We start from the raw sequence: 20,567 nt of genomic DNA, 5'->3' as shown, positions 1-20,567 counted from the left end.
CTGTTATTGTCCACGTATGCACCACGTCACCAATTAACAGCTGATTTAACACTAACCTTAATGGATGTATGAAAGTGTCATAAAACTATGATTTCAGATAACACTTTGGCGGTGATGGAGTTAGAAATTTATGTCGGAGGGGCCTTTAAACTAAATGAAAGAAATTAAAAAAAAAACATATAGTAATATAGTTAATTGGAGAACAATTAAAAGTTAATTTTTCTAGCCTTTTAGTTAAGGCCAGAGCTTTAAAATTTAGATAAAATTTAGTATTGAGATGATTATGTTATAAAAATAGAGCTTGTTTACAAGTTTTGGTAAAAAAGGATTTCAAGTAAAAATTAAGGTTATGACTAGCTCAAAAATATTGTAAGATATTTCTTTCAACATAACGTAAAAATTTAAGGTTTGGCTAGCTCAAAAATGTTACAAGATATTTCTTTCAACATAACTAAATCTTATTCTCGAATGTATAAACCTTATTTTATATGAATTGATAAAAAAGGTAGAAGGTTTTTGGCTGTGGACATCTATTATTGGGAGTTTTAAAAATCATTGGCGTCAGGAAGTTTCGAACAGCGGACCTCGTGTACAACCAAACTCTACTTAAACCATTACACCACATGCTTCAATTGTTATATTAAGTAGACAACACATATACGACTGCAAATTCCAGGATGGGCCTCGCCTTCTTGTGGCTCTGCCACTACACTTTGGGATGAAAAAACTTGATATACCAAATTTTAAAACTAAGAAATTTCAGGTTAATAAACTGAGATTAACTGAATATAATAAATTTGGGCAATTTAATAATTACATAAACATAAATTTTGCTATTTTTTACCGCAACCTCACATCCAAGTTAGTATAGCATGATGTATTTAAAACTCAAAAAAAAAAAAATTGTTAAATAAAAAACTTACAAATAAAATAAAATAATAAAAAAAAATTGCTCATCATTATACCAATTTTCGTAACTAATTTTTTTTAAAATTTTAAAAACTAGTTACACTTCATAATAAAAAACAAAACAAAAGAAAATTGTTCACACAGCGTGGGCATCTGCTAGTGTTAATTAATATAGTAAAAAACTAAGAATATCCAGTATAGAAAATGGAAATATATATACGTACCTTAATTTGCCTTAGCATCAAAGCTAAGTGCAGGATGGTCACACCACCATCACAGCCAGCTCTTGAGTTGAGGAACTCACCATTTCTGTCGTCTCTTTCAACCAACAGTCTATCAACCAACAGTTTCAAGCACTCGAACTGGTTGTGTATAATACACAAGTGCAAAACTGTTTCTTTCGATCTGTTTTTAACTTTGTCATAAATGGACTCAGGATTTTTACCAATCAACTTCTGGAGCACCTCAACTCCTCCTCTCATGGCTGCATAGTGAAGAGGGATTCTTCCATTTTCATCAAAATCCGAGCACGCACCAGCATACACAGATAACAAAGCTTCGACGGTCTCCTTGTGGCCCTTAGCAGAAGCCAAATGCAGGGGTGTGCGTCTATCGGCGTCCACCCCCTCTGCAAGTTTAGGATTGTTAGTGCAAAGGGCTTTGGTAAACTCAGTGTGGCCGTGCAAAGCTGAAACATGCAAGGGGGTTCCGGTTATGCCGGTCTGCAGGGATATTCTCCATAGAATGTCTGGGTCTTTTTCTATCAACCTATTTAGGGATTCTACACTCCCGGTCCGTGATGCCTTGTACACTTCATCTTCATCGTGTGATGCCTTGTACCCTTCATCTTCATCGTGCGGTCTGATCTCCATTATTTTCTCTCTCTCTTTGAACTTTGCTTCACTTAGAAGAAATTAAATGCCAAAACAAACGTAGACTACATGTAGCAATTGGAGTTGCCAAACCATGCAATTTTATAGATGAGAAACACCAGGGAGTCTCTCAAAAGTGAAATGCATAAACTTTCTATTATATCACAATTTAACATTGATTTCTGTGTCAACATTATAAAATATTATGCTAAAATATGAGGTGACACCGAGTCCATAAATTTAGTTTAAAAAAAATTGGTTTGCAACTTGATTTAAAAAAATTTGGTCTTTCTAGCATTATCTATAAATTTAGTCTCCTCAACATTACCCTATCAAAAGAATTAGGGAGATTATATTAACACACTTCAAATTACTTCTCTCACATCTTTTTAATTTTGTTTGTACAATACTTGACCAATCCCGAAACTACTGAGCACCGGTCAACGTTATATCATCAAGGACCCAGAAGAGTTTCCCTCCAACCTAGAGGCCAATCACAGCGCGACACGTGTTGAAGTCTCAGCAGAACAAAACGCCTTTCTGGTTGTTAGAAGAGTACTTCTAAAAGTATCTCCAATAATGCTAGTTATATTTTTGTTATTGTAGCAAACTAAATGACTCAAATGTTAATTTGGCTAGCCACCACTTTCAACAATATTAGCTATTTTAGCTTAAGGTAAAATATTTTTAAATTTTAGGGTAATGCTAGGGTGTCCAACTATTTAGACCAAATTGTATAAATCATGTGACATGGTTGTTAATTATTGGATTACTATTTAAGTGTTAATTAACATGCTTATTTTCTATTTGTGGCATATCACATTATTTACAAATTTGATCTAAAAAGTTGGCCTACCTAACATTACCCCGAAACTTAACAACCCAATTAAGTCCATATTCTCCTCTAGCTAAATTTTGCTAGCTATGTTTTTTTAAAGTAGCCAAAAAAATCTCATTTAGTTAGGATGTTGGAGATGCTCTAACCTTTCCTAAAGAAATATTTTTTTTTAAACACTCAACCTAAGGTGATATGTGCATGCTCGCATGATTTAATACGTGTAGCTTTTTCAGAGGCAATTACAAAAAGACACTTTAAAGTGATTCGTGTATATCCGCACATGAACTTATGCTAAATTTCTAACCACTGAAGCTCATGCGGAGCTTTCAAATTATGGAGGACCAAGACCAGTCCCCATCCTGCATGCAAGTTGCCAAAATCTGATACGTACACGCAGCAAAATTATTTGTGTTTTCCGAGAAATTTGTATAGAATACAATAATGGTAACCGTATGTAGGGCAGGAGCGTCATCTCTTGAAGTCTTCCCAAGTCTTGGTTCGTAATGGCCCGCGACAGGTTACCCGAGCTGGTAGCACTGAGAGCACTGAGCATCTCCAATGATTTTCTATATTTTGTCCCTACAATCATATAAATGTCCGAAGCCTTCCAATGGGTTAGGAAAACGATCAGACATGATATAAAAAAAATTCCCACAAATAAGGATCGGTTTTAGTGACTCAAAATGGAGTGGAGCCCAGATGAATTTTTGAGTGGGAAACAAGATCACCACGTGAAAACATGCGCTGATAAAGTTTTTTTTAGGGAAAATAGTTTTGAAATTCATATAACTCATTACTTTGATCTCTGGTCTCTGAATTTGCCCACCATTAATTATTTTAGTTCTTTCGTGAAAAATCTCTGGAAGTGGAAGCATCGGCGACGTTGTTATCGGATCGAAGAAAGAGCAGCGAGAGAGATAGAGAGAGAGAGCGGGCAACTCCATTTAGAAGATTTGATTTTGCTGTAAATTTCACTTCTTTAGGCTTCCACGAACACCATAATGCTTAGTAAAACGCAATCCTTAGTAAAACGCAAGTGAATTTTAGAAAAGCACATGAAGTACTTCCTGGAATAAGTATATGAAGCATTTCAAGTACTTTTGGAATTCAAAAATATTTTCTCTAAAAGCCATCTCATTCAATTTAAAAATATTTTCAAGTAACATTTTGATTAAAAAGTCCAATTCCAGAGATCATATGTGATAAAAACCGTACACACAAAAAAAAAAGAAAAAAAAGAGAAATTAGGTTTTAATATATCATTTTTCCAGCTTAGTAATGGAAACCTTAATCCTTTTTACACTTTTGGTCAAGGTCCTTTAGTTTTTATTGTGTCCTAATTTGAATAACAATAGATTACATGTTAGCATATTTAAATTTTATAATTAAAATTTCTTAAACATTTCCAAAATGTTACATTTGGTATATTTACTTGGTTAAATTTTGTATCATGTATTTGTATTTTTAATTTGCAACTATTTTTTAATCTTTACCGATTTTCTTGTTAATTTTAATTTGTACTCATATATTTAAACTTTTATTTATGCCCTTAATTATTTTAAATCTTTTATTTGTACTCATAGTTTATAATTCAAAATTTTCAAACATTTTTCATTAGTTTTCCTAAAAAAATATTTTTTTGGAAAGATCAGAGCATCTCCAACATCCTAGCTAAATGAGATTTTTTTGGCTACTTTAACAAAACAATGCAGAAAACATAGCTAGCTAAATTTAGCTAGAGGAGAATATGGACTTAATTGGGTTGTTAAGTTTCGGGGTAATGTTAGGTAGATCAATTTTTTAGACCAAATTTGTAAATAATGTGATATGTCACAAATAGGAAATAAGCATGTTAATTAACGCTTAAATAGTAATCCAATAATTAACAACCACGTCACATGATTTATACAATTTAGTCTAAATAGTTGGACACCCTAGCATTACCCTAAGATTTAAAAATATTTTACCTTAAACTAAAATAGCTAATATTGTTGGAAGTGGTGGCTAGCCAAATTAACATTTGAGTCATTTAGTTTGCTACAATAACAAAAATATAACTAGCATTATTGGAGATACTTTTAGAAGTGCTATTCTAACAACCAGAAAGGCATTTTGTTCGCTATTATAAATAATCGCTCTCTCAAATTTTTTTCTAAGTGAAGCAAACTTTTCACAGAGAGAAAACCGGAACTATTCAGTCCGGTATTTAAATCTTAGTTGATTTTTTTTTTCAACACGATTTTTTACGGTTTATTTTATCGCCGTTCAATTCGGTTCCACGATATTTACTCACACCTTAAAAGCCAGTAAAAGTAAGGAAACTTCAAGTTTGTTTTTAGCACTACCAGCTCGGGTAACCAATCGTGGGGTATCACGAACGGAAGATGATCATCTCCTGTGCTCAGGATGGGAATCCTCCTGACCCAATTGTTGGTTCAGTAATGGAAATGATGGTTTGTGTAGTGTGGTAGGGAGTGTCGGTGGGAAGGATCTCACTAAACCCAATTTAAAACTTTACAGAAACTTAACCAAAAACGGGTTCTCAAATCAATCATGGTCATTTCATTGATCTCTGTCTTTTATATTATTTAGTAAATTAGATCTACAATAAATTTTAATTGGCTTATTATATTAACACCCCACAAATTGTTGAATAAACTCCACATACTTAATACACCCACATTTATTTTTTCAATTAAAAATTATCTTAATACACCATACTTCCTTCCCCATAATACTCTCACACCTCACATTTTCAATATACACCTTATATTTTCTACATACACCTCACATTTCTCAAATCTTATAACACTCATTTTTAATTTTTCCGAATGATTTCAAACCTTCTGAACGTTAGTTTGCCGAATGAATTCAAATTGAATGATTTGAAAATAATCAATACACGTCAATTATTTGCTAAAAATCATTATACAACTCAATATCAATATTATTCTAATACTTTAATTGATAAAGGGGGCGTAGTCTTATGCTCTGTTAGTCTTATGCAAATAATCAATAAAGCTTTTTATTTGGACAAAAAATGCCGACTGGATTTTTGGCAAAAGATGCCGCCTGGGATTTAAGCATATGTGGGCTTGTTTTCAATTCCACCATTAAAACCCATGTCATCTATTTTTAATATTATGTGGTAATTTTAGATGTTTAATTCTTCATGTAACTCATCGCTAAAAGATTAATACGAACATAGAAGCTTAAATAACACAGTAAAACCAAGATTAAATAATTATCGATGTCGTCGAAATCACTAAAACAATGAAAAATATGAAGTCTTACCTCATGTGAAGCTTTCGAAACACCGATTTCATATTCTATTTGTCAAAAATAATTTTTCTCAAACAACGTGTTTGTAGTTTCATTGGTTAGGGTTTTATTCAACAATGGAGGGTGGAAGAAGATAAGTAATACATTAAAAGTGATACGGGTTACACACCCTGACTGAGATCAAGGCATGTTGGCCATCACGTGAGAGTGATGTAGCCATGTGCACAGTGCGGAAGCAATAAAGATAAGAGTTATACGAATAATTAAAAACCAAATTAATTAAGTGCACTACAAAACAGGAAGTGATATGAGTTAGTTACAACGGTAAACACTCCTAATCAGAGCATAATAGTCTAGGTACAGTCCAGTAGGACAAGTACTAGTTACACAGTACCAGGAATGTCCTACTATTATATAGATAGGTCAAAATTGCCGACGTCCTCCGGCCACCAACAACAAGCTTACTTAAAACCTGGAGGGGCGCAAAACAGAAAACATGAGTGGGCAAAAACAAATGTTTTACAAAACCATTTCATTTATCAACATATCTAACCCCTCGCTGTAAAACATGTATAATTTTTCCCAGAATCAAAATATAAGCATATACATAAATGAATATGAAAATATATCAATTCAAATCATACTTCACATAATCATATGCCTATGTATGCCATTCCAAAATATAACAAAGTAAACAATCCAGGAAAGAATGATTTCATAGAAATATGATATGTTAGCCGGAACCTCTGTGGTAGTCTGTACGGCTGAATTCATAGCTCAAAAGTTAATCTAGCCGGAGTCACTACAACAACCTATACGGCAATTTAATGCACATAAGTTGGAACCACTAAAAAGGGGTCTGTACGATAAGATTGGGTGCAATATAATTATGCTCAATTTTACTCTCTCATAATAGTCGGGCGATAAATCGTTAGTCACCTATGAGTCGGAACCATAAATAAGGTCTGTACGACAAGACTATGCACTTAAGTTGGATCCAATATGAGCATATAGTGCGGGAGGTGATATAAATAAACAGGCATGTACTTCATATCTCTGGCTAAATCACAATCACCCTAGGTGCAGTTTTATGAGCTCTCAACATTATTCAATCACATATCACATCATCGATGATTCACATAACCAAACATAACTTACATGAACTTACCTGTGCCTCCACAGCCCCACATTTATATATTTAAGGTATCACTAGGGGTGGAAAAAATTCCCAAAAATCCCGAACCGAACCGAAAAAATCCCGATCCCAAACCAAAAATTTCCCAAACCGAAATTCCCGAAATTTTTGGGATGCTATCCCGAACCGATCCCAAAATTTTGGTATGGGATTCGGGATTGGCTTCTCGAGATTTCGGGAATCCCATACCAAACCGAAAATATATATTATTAATTATTATATATATATATTTATACATATATATTATTCTTTTATAATTGATTATGGACTTTATGGTTTGAACTCATTACAGAGAATGAAATATGTTATGAATTATGATATGACGTAAGCAATGTTGTTTTATTTATGTTGAAACCAAGAATGTTGGATCAACTAGTTACTATGCTTGAGTCTCTTTACTGTTTACACCAATACATGGAGCTTGTTGGCATTGTAAATATGTATTTTACATATGCAGATTACTGGTAAATGGACAACAAAGCAGCACAAGGTAGCAATGCTTGTCAATTAGGTTAAGAGCCTTTAAGCAAAGTTTACAATTTGCAATTGAATGCTTGTGTCCCGATATGAGATTATATTTGCATTTAAACTAGCAAGAGATGTAATAGATTCTCAGTCTCAGACTAACCAGCCTACACAATCTATCACTTCCAAGAATGTGAATGAGACTTGCTTGATATGTTTGCACAATCTAACAATTCATTCAATGAGTTACATAAGCATAATATGTCAAATTTTAGTCCAAAAGCCCCAAACCATTTCGGGATTCCCGATTTGTCCCGAAATCCAGAAACTATTTCGGGATTCCCGAAAATTTGATTTGGGATCGGTATTCAAATTAGGATTCCCAAAAAATTTGGTTTGGGAATCGGGACAAGGGTTTCGGTATGGGATCCCATATTGAACCACCCCTAGGTATCACACACCAATTCATACATGAAACATAATTGTATATGCATGGCATTTATGGCATATTATCATTTAAACATATTTTTCTGGGAAAATATCAAGTATATAAATATATATTGAAAACCAAAAGCCCACTCATGGTATGTCAAAGGGTCGTAGCCCCCGAGTCGCTCGTGGATACGCTCGTCCTCGGGATAAGCCTCAACTATATGCGAATTAACTATAAAACGTTATTTTAAGCACATAGGCAAAAACTAGCTAATAACTTCTCATACAATGCTCAATTTGGGTATATAAATATACCACAATGACCTACACAACCTCAGGATCATCCCCAAATTTTCAAAATAATTTTCTGACCCCGCACGCGCCGGCTAAGGCACGGCAATACGCGCGGCCACGCGCAGGGGATCCTGACGGATTCTACAAACGGCGTCAGGAATATTCTGTTAAAACCTAACAGTAACCGTCAATCCTAACTGACGGCGTCAGAATATTTCGTCCAAACTGACGGAATATTCTGTCTTCGTCTTCGGCGAGTTGCCGGTCGTCGAAAGGCTGGAAAAAATTTCTAATCGTCTATTCTTATTCGTTTTTCAACCATTTTCTTCGAAATTTGAACCAAATGAAAGCTTAGAGTGAGAAGAATGGTGTTATACATATTTGAAGCTTCAAATATCACGAAATCACGGTGGGGAAGCTTCGAAATTCCGACCAAACCTGCAACTCTTCATTTCTCGTGATCCCGATGTCCAAATTATTCAAATGAACTACCCCGAGACTCGTGAGGACCTCATTAAGCTTCCTATGAGCTTAGATTCCCCTAAAACACAAGGTTTTACGTGAGTATGAACACTGCATGAAAATTGGGTTACGGGTTCACGAGTTTTTGAAGGATTCCTTACCTGAAATGGGTACAATCAACTCGTAGCACCACGAGGAACACAATGGTGCACTCAAAACGTTCGATCTGTGAAGTTTGAGATGATTTTGGTGCTTGTCCATACATATAGCAAAGAGAGAGAGAGAGTACGAGAGTGAGAGAGAGAAGGTGATGTGGATGTGTGTGTGGTCCTATTTGCACACCCACTAATTAAACCGATTATTTTCCTTACTTGCAATTGGGTCCAACATTCCAGGGACTCATCAAATTGGTCCTTAAACCAAAACTTAGTCACACAACGCCACCAACGTTCAAGGGCAATTCCGTCTTTTCACATCATCATGAATAAAATAATGTACATCTCCGGGACGGGCTGTGACATGGGCTGTATTTAGAATTTTTTTATTTTTTTTAAACCTAATAAGGTCAAAATTACCATTGCATAATAGGATAAATAAGTTATTAATATTAAATTTTAATGTGGGGTGCATTCAACATTTTGTAGGGGTGTTAATATAAAAAACCTTTTTAATTTTTTTATGTTTTTTAATTTTGTACATCTCAACATATTAATATTAATGTTATGAAAGTTACAAATTATGAAATTCATAACTCCCTATTTTATGGGATATCCTTCCTTCTCTTTTTCTTTAGTTAAAAATATGAGATATATTATTTAAAATCCGCAATTAATTTCTGGGATATTAAAAACTAAAAGAAATTAATGTCACCCATATAGTTTTTATTGTCACTGACACACCCCGACCGAAGTCAAGACGTGTTGGCCGTCACGTGAGCGTGACGTAGCCTTGTGCGCAAAGCGGAAGCAATAAAGAGTAAGGAAATACGAACAATTTAAAACCAAGCGACTAGCAATCCCAGTTAAGACAGGATACTAGTGCTAGTCTAAGTGTATAAATACACTTTCAGAGCATTAAGAAAGTCTAGTTGCAGTCAAGTAGGACAATTACTAAGATATCACACCCGAAGGTGAATCCTACTTTTTCGGATTCTGTCATAACACCGTTGGATTCCTTGTGGCCACCAAACTCTGCTACCTAAAACCTGGAGGGGCGAAAAACAAAGTTGAGTGGGCCAGTAAAACATACTTACACGAAAACCTTATTTTCCTTTGAATATACTAACCCCTCGCCGTAAAACAAGTATATAGATACTTTCCCAGAAAATAGTATACATAAATATGTATATATCTCAAATCATGCTCAATAAATCAAGATTCATATTTGTATGTATGCCATGCGTATGCCATGCCCAATAACATAAAAATACTGAAAGTAAGCGAGGTGATGCAATTCACAATAACCATCTGCTAGCCGAAGTCACCTGACATGATTTATACGGTGGAATTTAGAGCTCAACTCAATCACAACATCAATCTCATATCTCATCGTATAAATCATCATGTATATACATCACATATCTCATCATATCTCATCATGTATACACATATCTGCACACGAGTCGGAACCATCTTAAGTGGTTTGATCGACAAGACTGGGTGTAAAATAATAATACGCTCTAGTGCTACGATCATGTGAAGACTGTGCGATAAATCATGGGTCACCTATGAGTCGGAACCACTTATAGTGGTCTATATAACAGGACTGTGCACCTAACTTGGATCCAAGATGAGCGTGTGGTGTGGGAGGTGAACATCACGTGAAGGATTGTGCCCCTAACTCTGGGCTGAAACACTAACATTGGGGTGCAAGTTAATGAGCTCAATATGCATCACAACATCACTATCTAACTCATAAACATTACCAACATAAAATACTCACTTGTAGCTTACCTGGGCCTCCGCAGCACCATGCAACAATATGCATAATTATGATAATGCATATGCTAAAATAAAATGTAGGCATAGCATGGCATTTAAATCACATTTCCTTTATATATATATATATATATATATATATATATATATATATATATATATATATATATATATATATATATATATATATATATATATACTGAAAATAACTGCCCACTCACTGATAAATCGAAGGGTCGTAGCCCCTGAACCTCCCTTGACTGCGCTCGTCCTCGGGATAGGTTTCGCCTATAAGAAAAACAACTAAATAAACGTCCCTTTAATGCACATATACCAAACTATGTAATAACTTTTCATACATAGCTTAAATTGGGTATATGAATATACCACAATGATCTACACAAACTCAGGATCGTCCCCATATTTTTAAAATAATTTTTCATCCACCCACGCGCCACCACGCGCCGGTAAGTGCAAGGCAAGACGCCCGGCCATGCGCAGGGAACCCTAATGGAAATAGTAATGGCAGTTAGGGAATATTCCATTAAATCCTAATAGATTCCGTTAAACTTAACTGACGGCGTCATAATATTCCGTTAGAATTGACGGAATATTCCGTCGTCTTCAACCTCAGACTCCGGCGACCGTCGCCATCGTCGGAAAATTGGGAATTTTTCAAATTGCTATAACTCACTCATTTTTCATCCATTTCCTACGAAATTTGCACCAAAATGAAGCTTACAACTTGAAGAAAATTTCCTTACCAATTTGAAGCTCCAAAAGTCATGGAATCTCGCCGGAGAAATTTCACAAAATCCGGCCAAGCTTGAAACTCACGATCCTGACGTCCAATTTCACCCAATGAACCACTCCGAGCTTCCTTAGGACCTCCTAAACCATGTCCTTAAAATTCCCTAAAAATCAATATTTTATGGGAGCATGAATAGTACCTCAAATCGGGGTTCGGATTTCACGAGTTTTAAAAGGAGTTCTTACCTGAAAATGGTACCTTTGAACTCGTATGGTCCTCACGAACACAATGGTGATCTTAAAACCTTCGATCTGTCATGTTTCAATGGGTTTTGGGTGTTGTCCGTACGAAGAAGGAAGAGAGAGAGTTTGCGAGAGAGAGAAAGAATACGGGAGAGAGGAGAGAGAAAATGATACTTTTGTGTGTGTGTGGTTTACAAACAACCAACCAATCACCACCAATTTCCTTTGGTTCCAATTGGTCCCCAAAACTTAGGAATTTAACATATTAGTCCACTTCTAATAGCATATCACACATAACACATCTCAACGCCCAAGGGCATTTTAATCTTTTCACATCAACGATAATTATTTCTCGAGACGGGCTGTCACAGTCACCCACACCACGGTCTTGTAGTTTTCTTCATCACTTGTAAGTGGGAGGTCTTGAGTTTCATTCTTGCCAAAAACGAATTTGAACCGCATTATTGCTAACTCATTTTGAGGATAAGTTCACCCTTCCCCTCAGCGTAAAATATCTTTTGTTAAAAAAAAAAAGAATAGAATGTAGGCTGGAAAAAAATCCCAATATCCCAAACCAAACCGAAAAAATCCTGATCCCAAACCAAAAAAATCCCAAACCAAAATTCCCAAAATTTTTGAAATGACATCCCGAACCAAACCGAAATTTTCGGTATGGGATTCGGTTTTGCATCTCCATATTTTCAGTATTCCCATACCGAATCGAAAATAAATAATATATATATGTATATAGCATTTTTTAATTATAAGAGAATTATTTCAACAGTTCATTGTTTTGGATTTAATCTGTGCCGTTCATTTGTTTTTAGGTCAGATCTCCCATTTCACTTCCGTTCCATTGATTCGATCGAACTTGAAGCGTATCAGCCTCCCTCACTGATCCCTCATCTCATCTCTCTATATCGAATTCCGGCTAGCCACCGGCCCACCACCACACCATACTATCTCCTCTGACTCTCCAGCCTTCCTTCACCACACAGCCACCTCTCTCTCTCGCGATCTCTCTCTTTCAAGCGATTTTCTCTCACATCACAGAACTCTCGATCCAGCACCAGCACCAGCAACGAATAGTGCAGCTACATGTAATGTTACCCATTCTTTTTGTTACTTGACCACTAAGAAATTTTATAAGAATCGGATTACCATATTTTTGTTTTGGCTATAGAATCTTAGATACGTGGTCTTGCTTTAATGTTTGATAGCAAATCAAGTTTTGTAATTCTGTTTTCTTTGCAATTCTATATTTATTTTTTGGGTTGAGGTTACTTTTTATTGCTTGGAGGTCATCAGATTCTAAATCTTCCCAGAAGAAAGAAATTGAAGAAGTAAGTTTATTATATGTTTTCACTTTTTAGCCTTTATTTGATTTGTATTTATTTATGATCTCTAGATAGATGGATGGTAAACTAACAATGCTTGGTGCCCATACTACCTAGTTTATGGATCATAATAATCAACGTTAGTTCGGATAAAGCAATATTTAAATTTTTTGAAGACTTGCTTTGATGCTTTTGAATGAACATGTGAATGAGGGATGTGGATGCAAATTTCCGCCTTCTTCTTCTTGGACAAAATTGTACCTACAAAACAATTAACACCTTAGGTCAAGGCCAAGAGCCTCACTCGCCCACGATGAATTGGGGGGGGGGGGGGCTTTGGCCGAAGAACCTCCGATGCCAAAGTTAGAATTTAGAGAGAAAAGTATTTAGAGAGTTTTTGGGAGTTTTGCAAGAGTGTGGACTTAGCTTTTTAGAAGAAATAGGGTGATATATATAGGAAATGGGGTGGTATTTTGGTGATTCAATTAGCAATTAATATATTAATTAGGTATAAATATATTAATTGGCTAATTATCATAATAAAAGAAATGTTTTGGGAGGTTTTTGGAGGTTATAGAATGAGGATGGATGAGACAAATTTGAACTTGTTACCTATTTTGGGTACTCCTAATTTGGTTGATGGATGATTCTCCATTGCTCGTGTGTAGGAGACCCGGTATGCCTCGAGGGTAAATTTGTCATCTTCACCAAAAAATCCACGTGTCGCTTTGTGATTATTTTTGGCTCCACAAATGCCCCCACACCTGCTGGTCTGCTCGTAGGAAAGTGCAGCAGGTGTAAAGATCTTCTTACTCTAGGAAACTTAAGACTGTTTCCTGTTTTGATGTAGATTCCCTATTTAATATGAAATTAGATCCTTATAGGAAAATGAAGTAAATTTCTCTCAAAGCCTATTTAAGTCCACCTTAAGTGGGTTATTAAATCAACTTTGGAGAGTGATTTATTCTACCCTACAAGAGAGAGAGAGCTTAGAGGATATTTGTTCCCCCTTCTCTAGCAATCTTCTACATCTTTCCCGTGCAAATGACCGTCTTTCGTAGCTTTCTCCGTCTTCTCCATGCCGCACCAATGTAATAAAAACTTAATTTCTTCTTGTCTTCTTATTAGGTTGTGCTGCCACGGGACAGTCATCGAGGTGGTGCGGCACGTCGATTGGGCAAGGGCCAGGAGTCGGCTTGTTATGGGCCAATGAGGTGGTGTGGCAGAGGCCATTGCTTATGCTGCTCGGCTTGATTGAAACCAAGGATTAGCTCGGCATAAGCCGAGGAAGTGGCGTGGCATGGGTAATGGTTTAAGCTGCCATGTCTGGGCTGCTTGCCAAAAATGAGGAAACTGCTTGAGTTTGATTTCTCAACTGCCGTAGATGGAGCAGTCAAGGATAAAGCTGCCAAGATCGGAGCTGCTGAAGATGAAGTGTCGGATGAGTGAACTGTTAAGTGCAAAAGTGGCTGCTACCCTTGACCATTTGCTGCCTAGTTGATTTTCAAGCGTTCGATCTTTTAAGCTATGTGGCCTTCTCACACTAGAGAGCTTACCCAGATGGGTGTCGAGGAATTAGTTTACCCTCTCACACTAGAGAGCAATTAGTTTACCCTATTGCGCTGGAGAGCAATTAGTTTACCCTCTCGCACTGGAGGGCAATTAGTTTATCATCTCGCACTGGAGAGCAAACCCATATGGGTGCCAGGGAATTGGTTTACCCTTCCACACTGGAAAGCAATTAGTTTATTCTCTCGCATTGGAGAGCAGTCCATTTTGGGTGTCGGGGAATTGGTTTACCCTCTCGCACTAAAGAGCAATTAGTTTATCATCTCGCACTGGAGAGCAAACCCATATGAGTTTTTAGCAGTCATTGTGGATAGCAGTTAAGCCATGCTTATGAATAACTTCTTGAATCTTCATTAAGAATAAAGAAATAAATCAACTGTGTTGGAAGGCAGAAACTGCATAACAAACTAGATAATCTTCGGCTTGTGAAACCTTGTTCGTCGAGCTGCTTGAGACTTCGAACTTATTTGGCAAAGCCCAAACGAGGTTCAGGGGGTGATGGAGACTTCCCCTGTTTGTGTAGGCTGTTTCGTTGACCTATCAAGATACTCATCGCATCGACCCTCATTTGTCAGCTTCTTAAGGTACTGCTTCCACTTTAGGCAGTCGTTGGTAGTGTGGCCTGGTTCTTGATGGAATGCGCAATACTTTGTATGATCCAGCCTGGTAAGATCGCATTTCATGGGTGGCAGTAGTTTGAACCAAGGTTCGTTCTTGAGTTTGCGGAGAATTTGGCCGATTGGAACTATGAACTTGGTGAATGTTTTAGGCCCTGAGTCTTCTTTGGTCGAGAAATGTTCCATGTGCTTCTTTTCCGACTCATTTCTGTTAGACTACTTGGCCTCGTCCCATAATGCATGCTTTTCTGCCAAAGCATACGAAGTTGCTAGGGTCAGTTCTTCTCCCATGATTAGTTTTCCGAATAAATGATGTTCAGTGGGAAGTCCATTTCTGAATGCTGCAGTTGCTATGTCTTCGTTGCAACCAACAATCTCGGCCTTCTCCGCTTTGAATCTCCTGACATAGTCGCTAATTGTCTCCCAATGGTCTTTTATGATGCTGAAGAGATGGTCGGATATCCTTTTGATTGAGCAGTTAGACAAATACTTCTTAGTGAAAATAAAGGAAAGTTCGTTAAAACTCCGGATCGACTGCGGCGGCAGAGTGTGAAACCAGTCTTGCGCCTCGTTTTGTAGAGTTGTGGCAAAAATTTTGCACATAAGCGTATCATTGTTCTTGTAGAGGATCATGGTACTACGGTAGTGCTTGAGATGTCGATCTGGATCTTCGTCTCCTTTGTACGAAATGAAGTGAGGCATAGTGAACCCACAAGGTGGATCTGTCTGCTCGATCTCATTCGTGAATGGTGATATGCTTATGTTGGTCATGTCTCGTCGAAGTGCATCATCAGCAGCCTCGTTATGTTGGAAATTGTCCAATCGTTCGGTTATGAGTCTCTCAACTTCTTCTTGAATTTCCCTCTGCTAGGGCAGTGAAACTTTCGGCTACCTCCAATTGTGACCTATGGGTCTAGGCCGCTCTTCCCTATGCTCGACTCGTCCATGTCGCGATTGTGGCGCATGTGGCATGTACCTGGCAGGCGAACGGGTCGTTTGTAGGCTGCCGGTTGAACTTGAGTCGGATTGAGTGACTGCTTCTCTCCGTCTGCCGTGCTGCCTACTCCGATGTGAGGTGGAGAATGCTCATTGCGAGCCTAGTTGTGAATGAACATTTCGCCTGGAAGGTTGTCCATGTTGATAATCGGAGTGTGACCTCAACCGTGAACGTATGCTCGTCCGTGGGCTTGATTGGGAATGCACGCTTCTCTGCGCGCTAAGACGAGAGTATACGCTATCCTAATGACCCAAGCGGAAGCGTAAACTGCCAGAACGCTTGGAATGTGGCTGGTTAATGGGCTGTTTACAGGGACGCTGGTGGAGAGGTTCGTCTGCCCTTGTCTTACTTCGAGACACCTCGTCCGGGGCACGTTGGATATTGGTGCATTGCAAGAGTTGATTCACCAAGGTTGTCTGTTGTGCAAGGGCGCTCATCAACTCTATGACTTGTTGAGACAAGTGTTGTTCGCCATTTGGATTGGAAGAGCTTAAAAGGAATGTGCCTCATTGAGTAGTGGAAGTGTGGTAGACTCCGGGTGCGAGATTTGAATTGGGAAATGTCAAATCCGCGGAGAAATATGGTGAAAATGCCCCCGGCTCGATGGTTGCTCCAGATAGTTGAGATATTCTCGGGCCAACTTGAGCTGCTTGGGAAACCATGGGAGGCAGGGCTGCGGGAGCAGGCTGGGTCACGGGAGCAGGTTGCTCAATACGTGGTGCATGCAAATGCAAGGCTTGGGCTCGGGCCCATGCAAGCTTGGATGGCATGGCTTGGGCCATTGTGGAACCTTGTAGTGGTGGTGCCATTCTGCTTACGATCGCATTTTGCCTCATGGATCTCCGCGATCCCATTTCTTGAGTATTGGAATTTTCACTTATGGAATTTTCTAAATTTCTAGCCATTATATTTTTCTTATACGTTTTATCAAAGAACCTTTGCAAATAAAAAATTCTAATAATAAGAACGTATGAAAAATATTCAAATGGACTAGAAAATAGAGAAAAAACCTTTTTTTGCCAGAGTCTTATACGAGTATGGATTTCAACTCTCAATGAAAGCACCAATTTATGGATGCAAATTTCCGTCTTCTTCTTCTTGGACAAAATTGCACCTACAAAAAAATTAACACCTTAGGTCAAGGCCAAGAGCCTCATGCGCCCACGATGAATTGGGAGGGGGCTTTGGCTGAAGAACCTCCGATGCCAAAGTTAGAATTTAGAGAAAAAAGTATTTGGAGAGTTTTTGGGAGTTTTGCAAGAGTGTGGACTTAGCTTTTTAGAAGAAATATGGTCATATATATAGGGAATGGGGTGTTATTTTGGTGATTCAATTAGTAATTAATATATTAATTAGGTATAAATATATTAATTGGCTAATTATCATAATAAAAGAAATGGTTTGGGAGGTTTTTGGAGGTTATGGAATGAGGATGGATAAGACAAATTTGAACTTGTTACCTATTTTGGGTACTCCTAATTTGGTTGATAGATGATTCTCCACTGCTCGTGTGTAGGAGACCCGGTATGCCTCGAGGGTAAATTTGTCATCTTCACCTAAAAATTCAGATGTCGCTTTGTGATTATTTTTCGCTCCACAAGGGAGGTCTTCAAAAACCTCCGAAAACAACCTCATCTATATAGTGATAAAGATTGCAAAACAACTTTACCTCAACTGTGCAACTGATAAAGTAAGATGATGACATTAAGTTAACTGGTGTCGTATGTTCAAAACTTTCCAGGCCATTGGTTTTCCCTTGAGTTAGCCATGAAAGTACTAGGCATTTACGAGAAGTGGGGATAATCTCAGAATTCAGAGTTGTTCTGAATTGACTGCCTGCATTATTCCTGATGTCTGATCACTTTTTATATCCTTTGGTCTTCATCGCGTTTATGAGCTTACAACATGAATTTTGTCCCTTTGCCAGTCTATTTTGTTATTTTTGCTGTCTAAATTTGTTTCCATGGTGTTGTACCTTGTAACTAAAAGGTTTTGATACTGCAAAGTGCGATTTCTTATTATCGATGTGATCAAGATTTAAGTTGTTCTATGTGTCAATTAGGTACTTTCCACTTGACTTGGTAGGATTGTGCCAAACTTGATATCAAGGAAGCATACGAATAGTGCAGCTACATGTAAAGCTACCAATTCTTTTTGTTACTTGACCACTAAGAAATTTTATGAGAATCGGATTTCCATATTTTTGTTTTGGCTATAGAATCTTAGATACATGGTCTTGCTTTAATGTTTGATAGCAAATCAAGTTTTGTAATTCTGTTTTTGTTTCTCATACCATATGACTCTTTAATTGTAAACTACTGGATGGCTACATGTGTACATGTGAAATGTATACTTTCACAACATTAAACAGAAAAGAAAGTAAGCAAGGAAGTGTTAGACTATGATGAACTGTCATTCTGTAGGATTTATTATAGACACCATGAGTAGAATCATAGATCAGATTATTGAAGTATCACATTTTATGCTGTACTCAGGGTCAGGGAGACCATGCTATAAACTAGGACTAGACAGCATCATATGTCAAATTTTAGTCCAAAAGCCCAAAACCATTTCGGGATTTCCAATTTGTCTCGAAATCCCGAAACTATTTTGGGATTCCCGAAAATTTGGTTTGGGATCGGTATTGAAATTGGGATTCCCGAAAATTTCGGTTTGGGAATCAGACAAGGATTTTGGTATGGGATCCCATACCGAACCACCCCAATGTACCAATCTCATTTTGGTTCAAAAATAAAAAAAATAATCTACAATCTCAATAACGAAAGATAAAAATGCCAAGTACCCACAAAATGTACCCCAAACCTGATTTAGGGTACATATCAAAATTAAAAATTATGAGTACAAATAAAAGATTTAAAACAATTAAGGGCATAAATAAAAGTTTAAATATATGAGTACAAATTAAAATTAACAAGAAAATGGGTAAAGATTAAAAAATAGTTGCAAATTAAAAATACAAATACATGATACAAAATTTAACCATGTAAATATACCAAATGTAACATTTTGGAAATGTTTAATAATTTTTAATTATAAATTTTAAATATGCTAACATGTAATCTATTGTTATTCAAATTATGACACGATAAACTAAAGGACCTTGATCAAAAGTTGAAAAAGAATAAGATTTCAATTATTAAATTGGAAAAAATGATATATTAAAACCTAATTTTGTTGTGGTCTATTTTTATCTGACAAGGGGAAAGGGGCCGACGGCACAGGAGAGAGGGAAGAGAGATGTGTGTTTGTAGAATTGTAGGGGAATGTGTGTGTTTTTATCCCTCCTACATTTTGCCTTTATTTATAGTAGTAAAGGGAAAGAAGATATTCCTTCTTCTCCAAGTAATACAAGTTGTAATAGGAAAAAATAACTAGAATAAAATCTAATCTAGTATTTACACAATCATACTTAAACTAGGAATGTTCACAGCACTCCCCCTTGAATATGTAAATACTCAAGGTAGATTCAGCATCATGCAGAAGTTGAGGAAGTCGACTCGTCCGCACTGATTCCAAGGAACAACGCTTATTCTTAATAAGGTAGGAACTTGCATAAGTAGTAAGTCTCACTAAAAAACCCTAAGGTTATGGCAAAAACCCGAGTAGGGACAAAATCCATAGTCTGAGGAAAAATGTATGAGAAATGCAAAGTCAAAAGAAACGTCTACAGGACGTCATCAGGGATATGACCAGCCCAAAGTGGGTGCCTCGTTAAAACCTAGTTAGGTAGCAAAAACCCATTGGGAAAAATGTTCATAATCGTAGGGAAAAAGAGTACTTTTAAGATCAAACAAGTATCTACAGGATACTCCCCCTGAGTTTGACATAATTCCAAAGAGAAATAGCAAAGTTACAACTCATAAAGTTTACGCATACCAATTCGATGAACAAACTTCTGAAATGTCGCCTTCAGCAGTGATTTGGTGAAGAGGTCGGCTAGATTGTCTTGTGAACAGATTTGCGTGACTTCAATCTTTTGATGCTCTTGTTGTTGATGTGTAAAGAAAAACTTCGGCGCAATGTGCTTGGTGTTCTCTCATTTGATGTAACCCTTCTTGAGTTGTTCGATGCAAGCTGCGTTGTCCTAAAAAATCATTGTCGGGGCATTAACGGCGGGATGAAGATCGCAGGAGCTTCGAATATGGCCCACTACTACTCTCAACCAAAAGCATTCCCGAGTTGCTTCATGTAAGGCGAGAATTTCAGCCTGGTTAGACGAAGTTGTAACTAAGGTTTGTTTAGTTGACCTCCAAGAGATTGCGGTGCCTTCAACGGTAAAGACATAACCCGTTTGAGAACGCGCCTTGTGAGGATCGGATAAGTATCCAGCGTTGGCATAACCAACAA

The 20,567-nt window shown here is 37.2% G+C and overlaps 1 protein-coding gene and 1 long non-coding RNA gene across 7 annotated transcripts in view; one reads left to right on the top strand and one right to left on the bottom strand.

The window, feature by feature from the left end:
- LOC126594459 (ankyrin repeat-containing protein BDA1-like) overlaps nucleotides 1-20,567 on the bottom strand; it is a 152,002-nt gene that overhangs the window by 62,749 nt on the left and 68,686 nt on the right. For all 3 annotated transcript variants that reach the window (XM_050260790.1, XM_050260789.1, XM_050260792.1), the window contains exon 2: nucleotides 1,134-1,677. In XM_050260790.1, coding sequence (XP_050116747.1) covers nucleotides 1,134-1,677 — 544 coding nt within the window. The remainder of the gene's footprint in view (nucleotides 1-1,133; nucleotides 1,678-20,567) is intronic.
- The window catches only part of LOC126594499 (uncharacterized), a 47,802-nt gene that overhangs the window by 10,670 nt on the left and 16,565 nt on the right, over nucleotides 1-20,567 (top strand). The window lies entirely within an intron of this gene.

This window comes from Malus sylvestris, chromosome 12 (genome assembly GCF_916048215.2).
Source record: "Malus sylvestris chromosome 12, drMalSylv7.2, whole genome shotgun sequence".
Lineage (NCBI taxonomy): Eukaryota > Viridiplantae > Streptophyta > Magnoliopsida > Rosales > Rosaceae > Malus > Malus sylvestris.
Note: the sequence above shows the minus strand (reverse complement) of the source record. Positions and strands in the feature narration are given on the sequence as shown.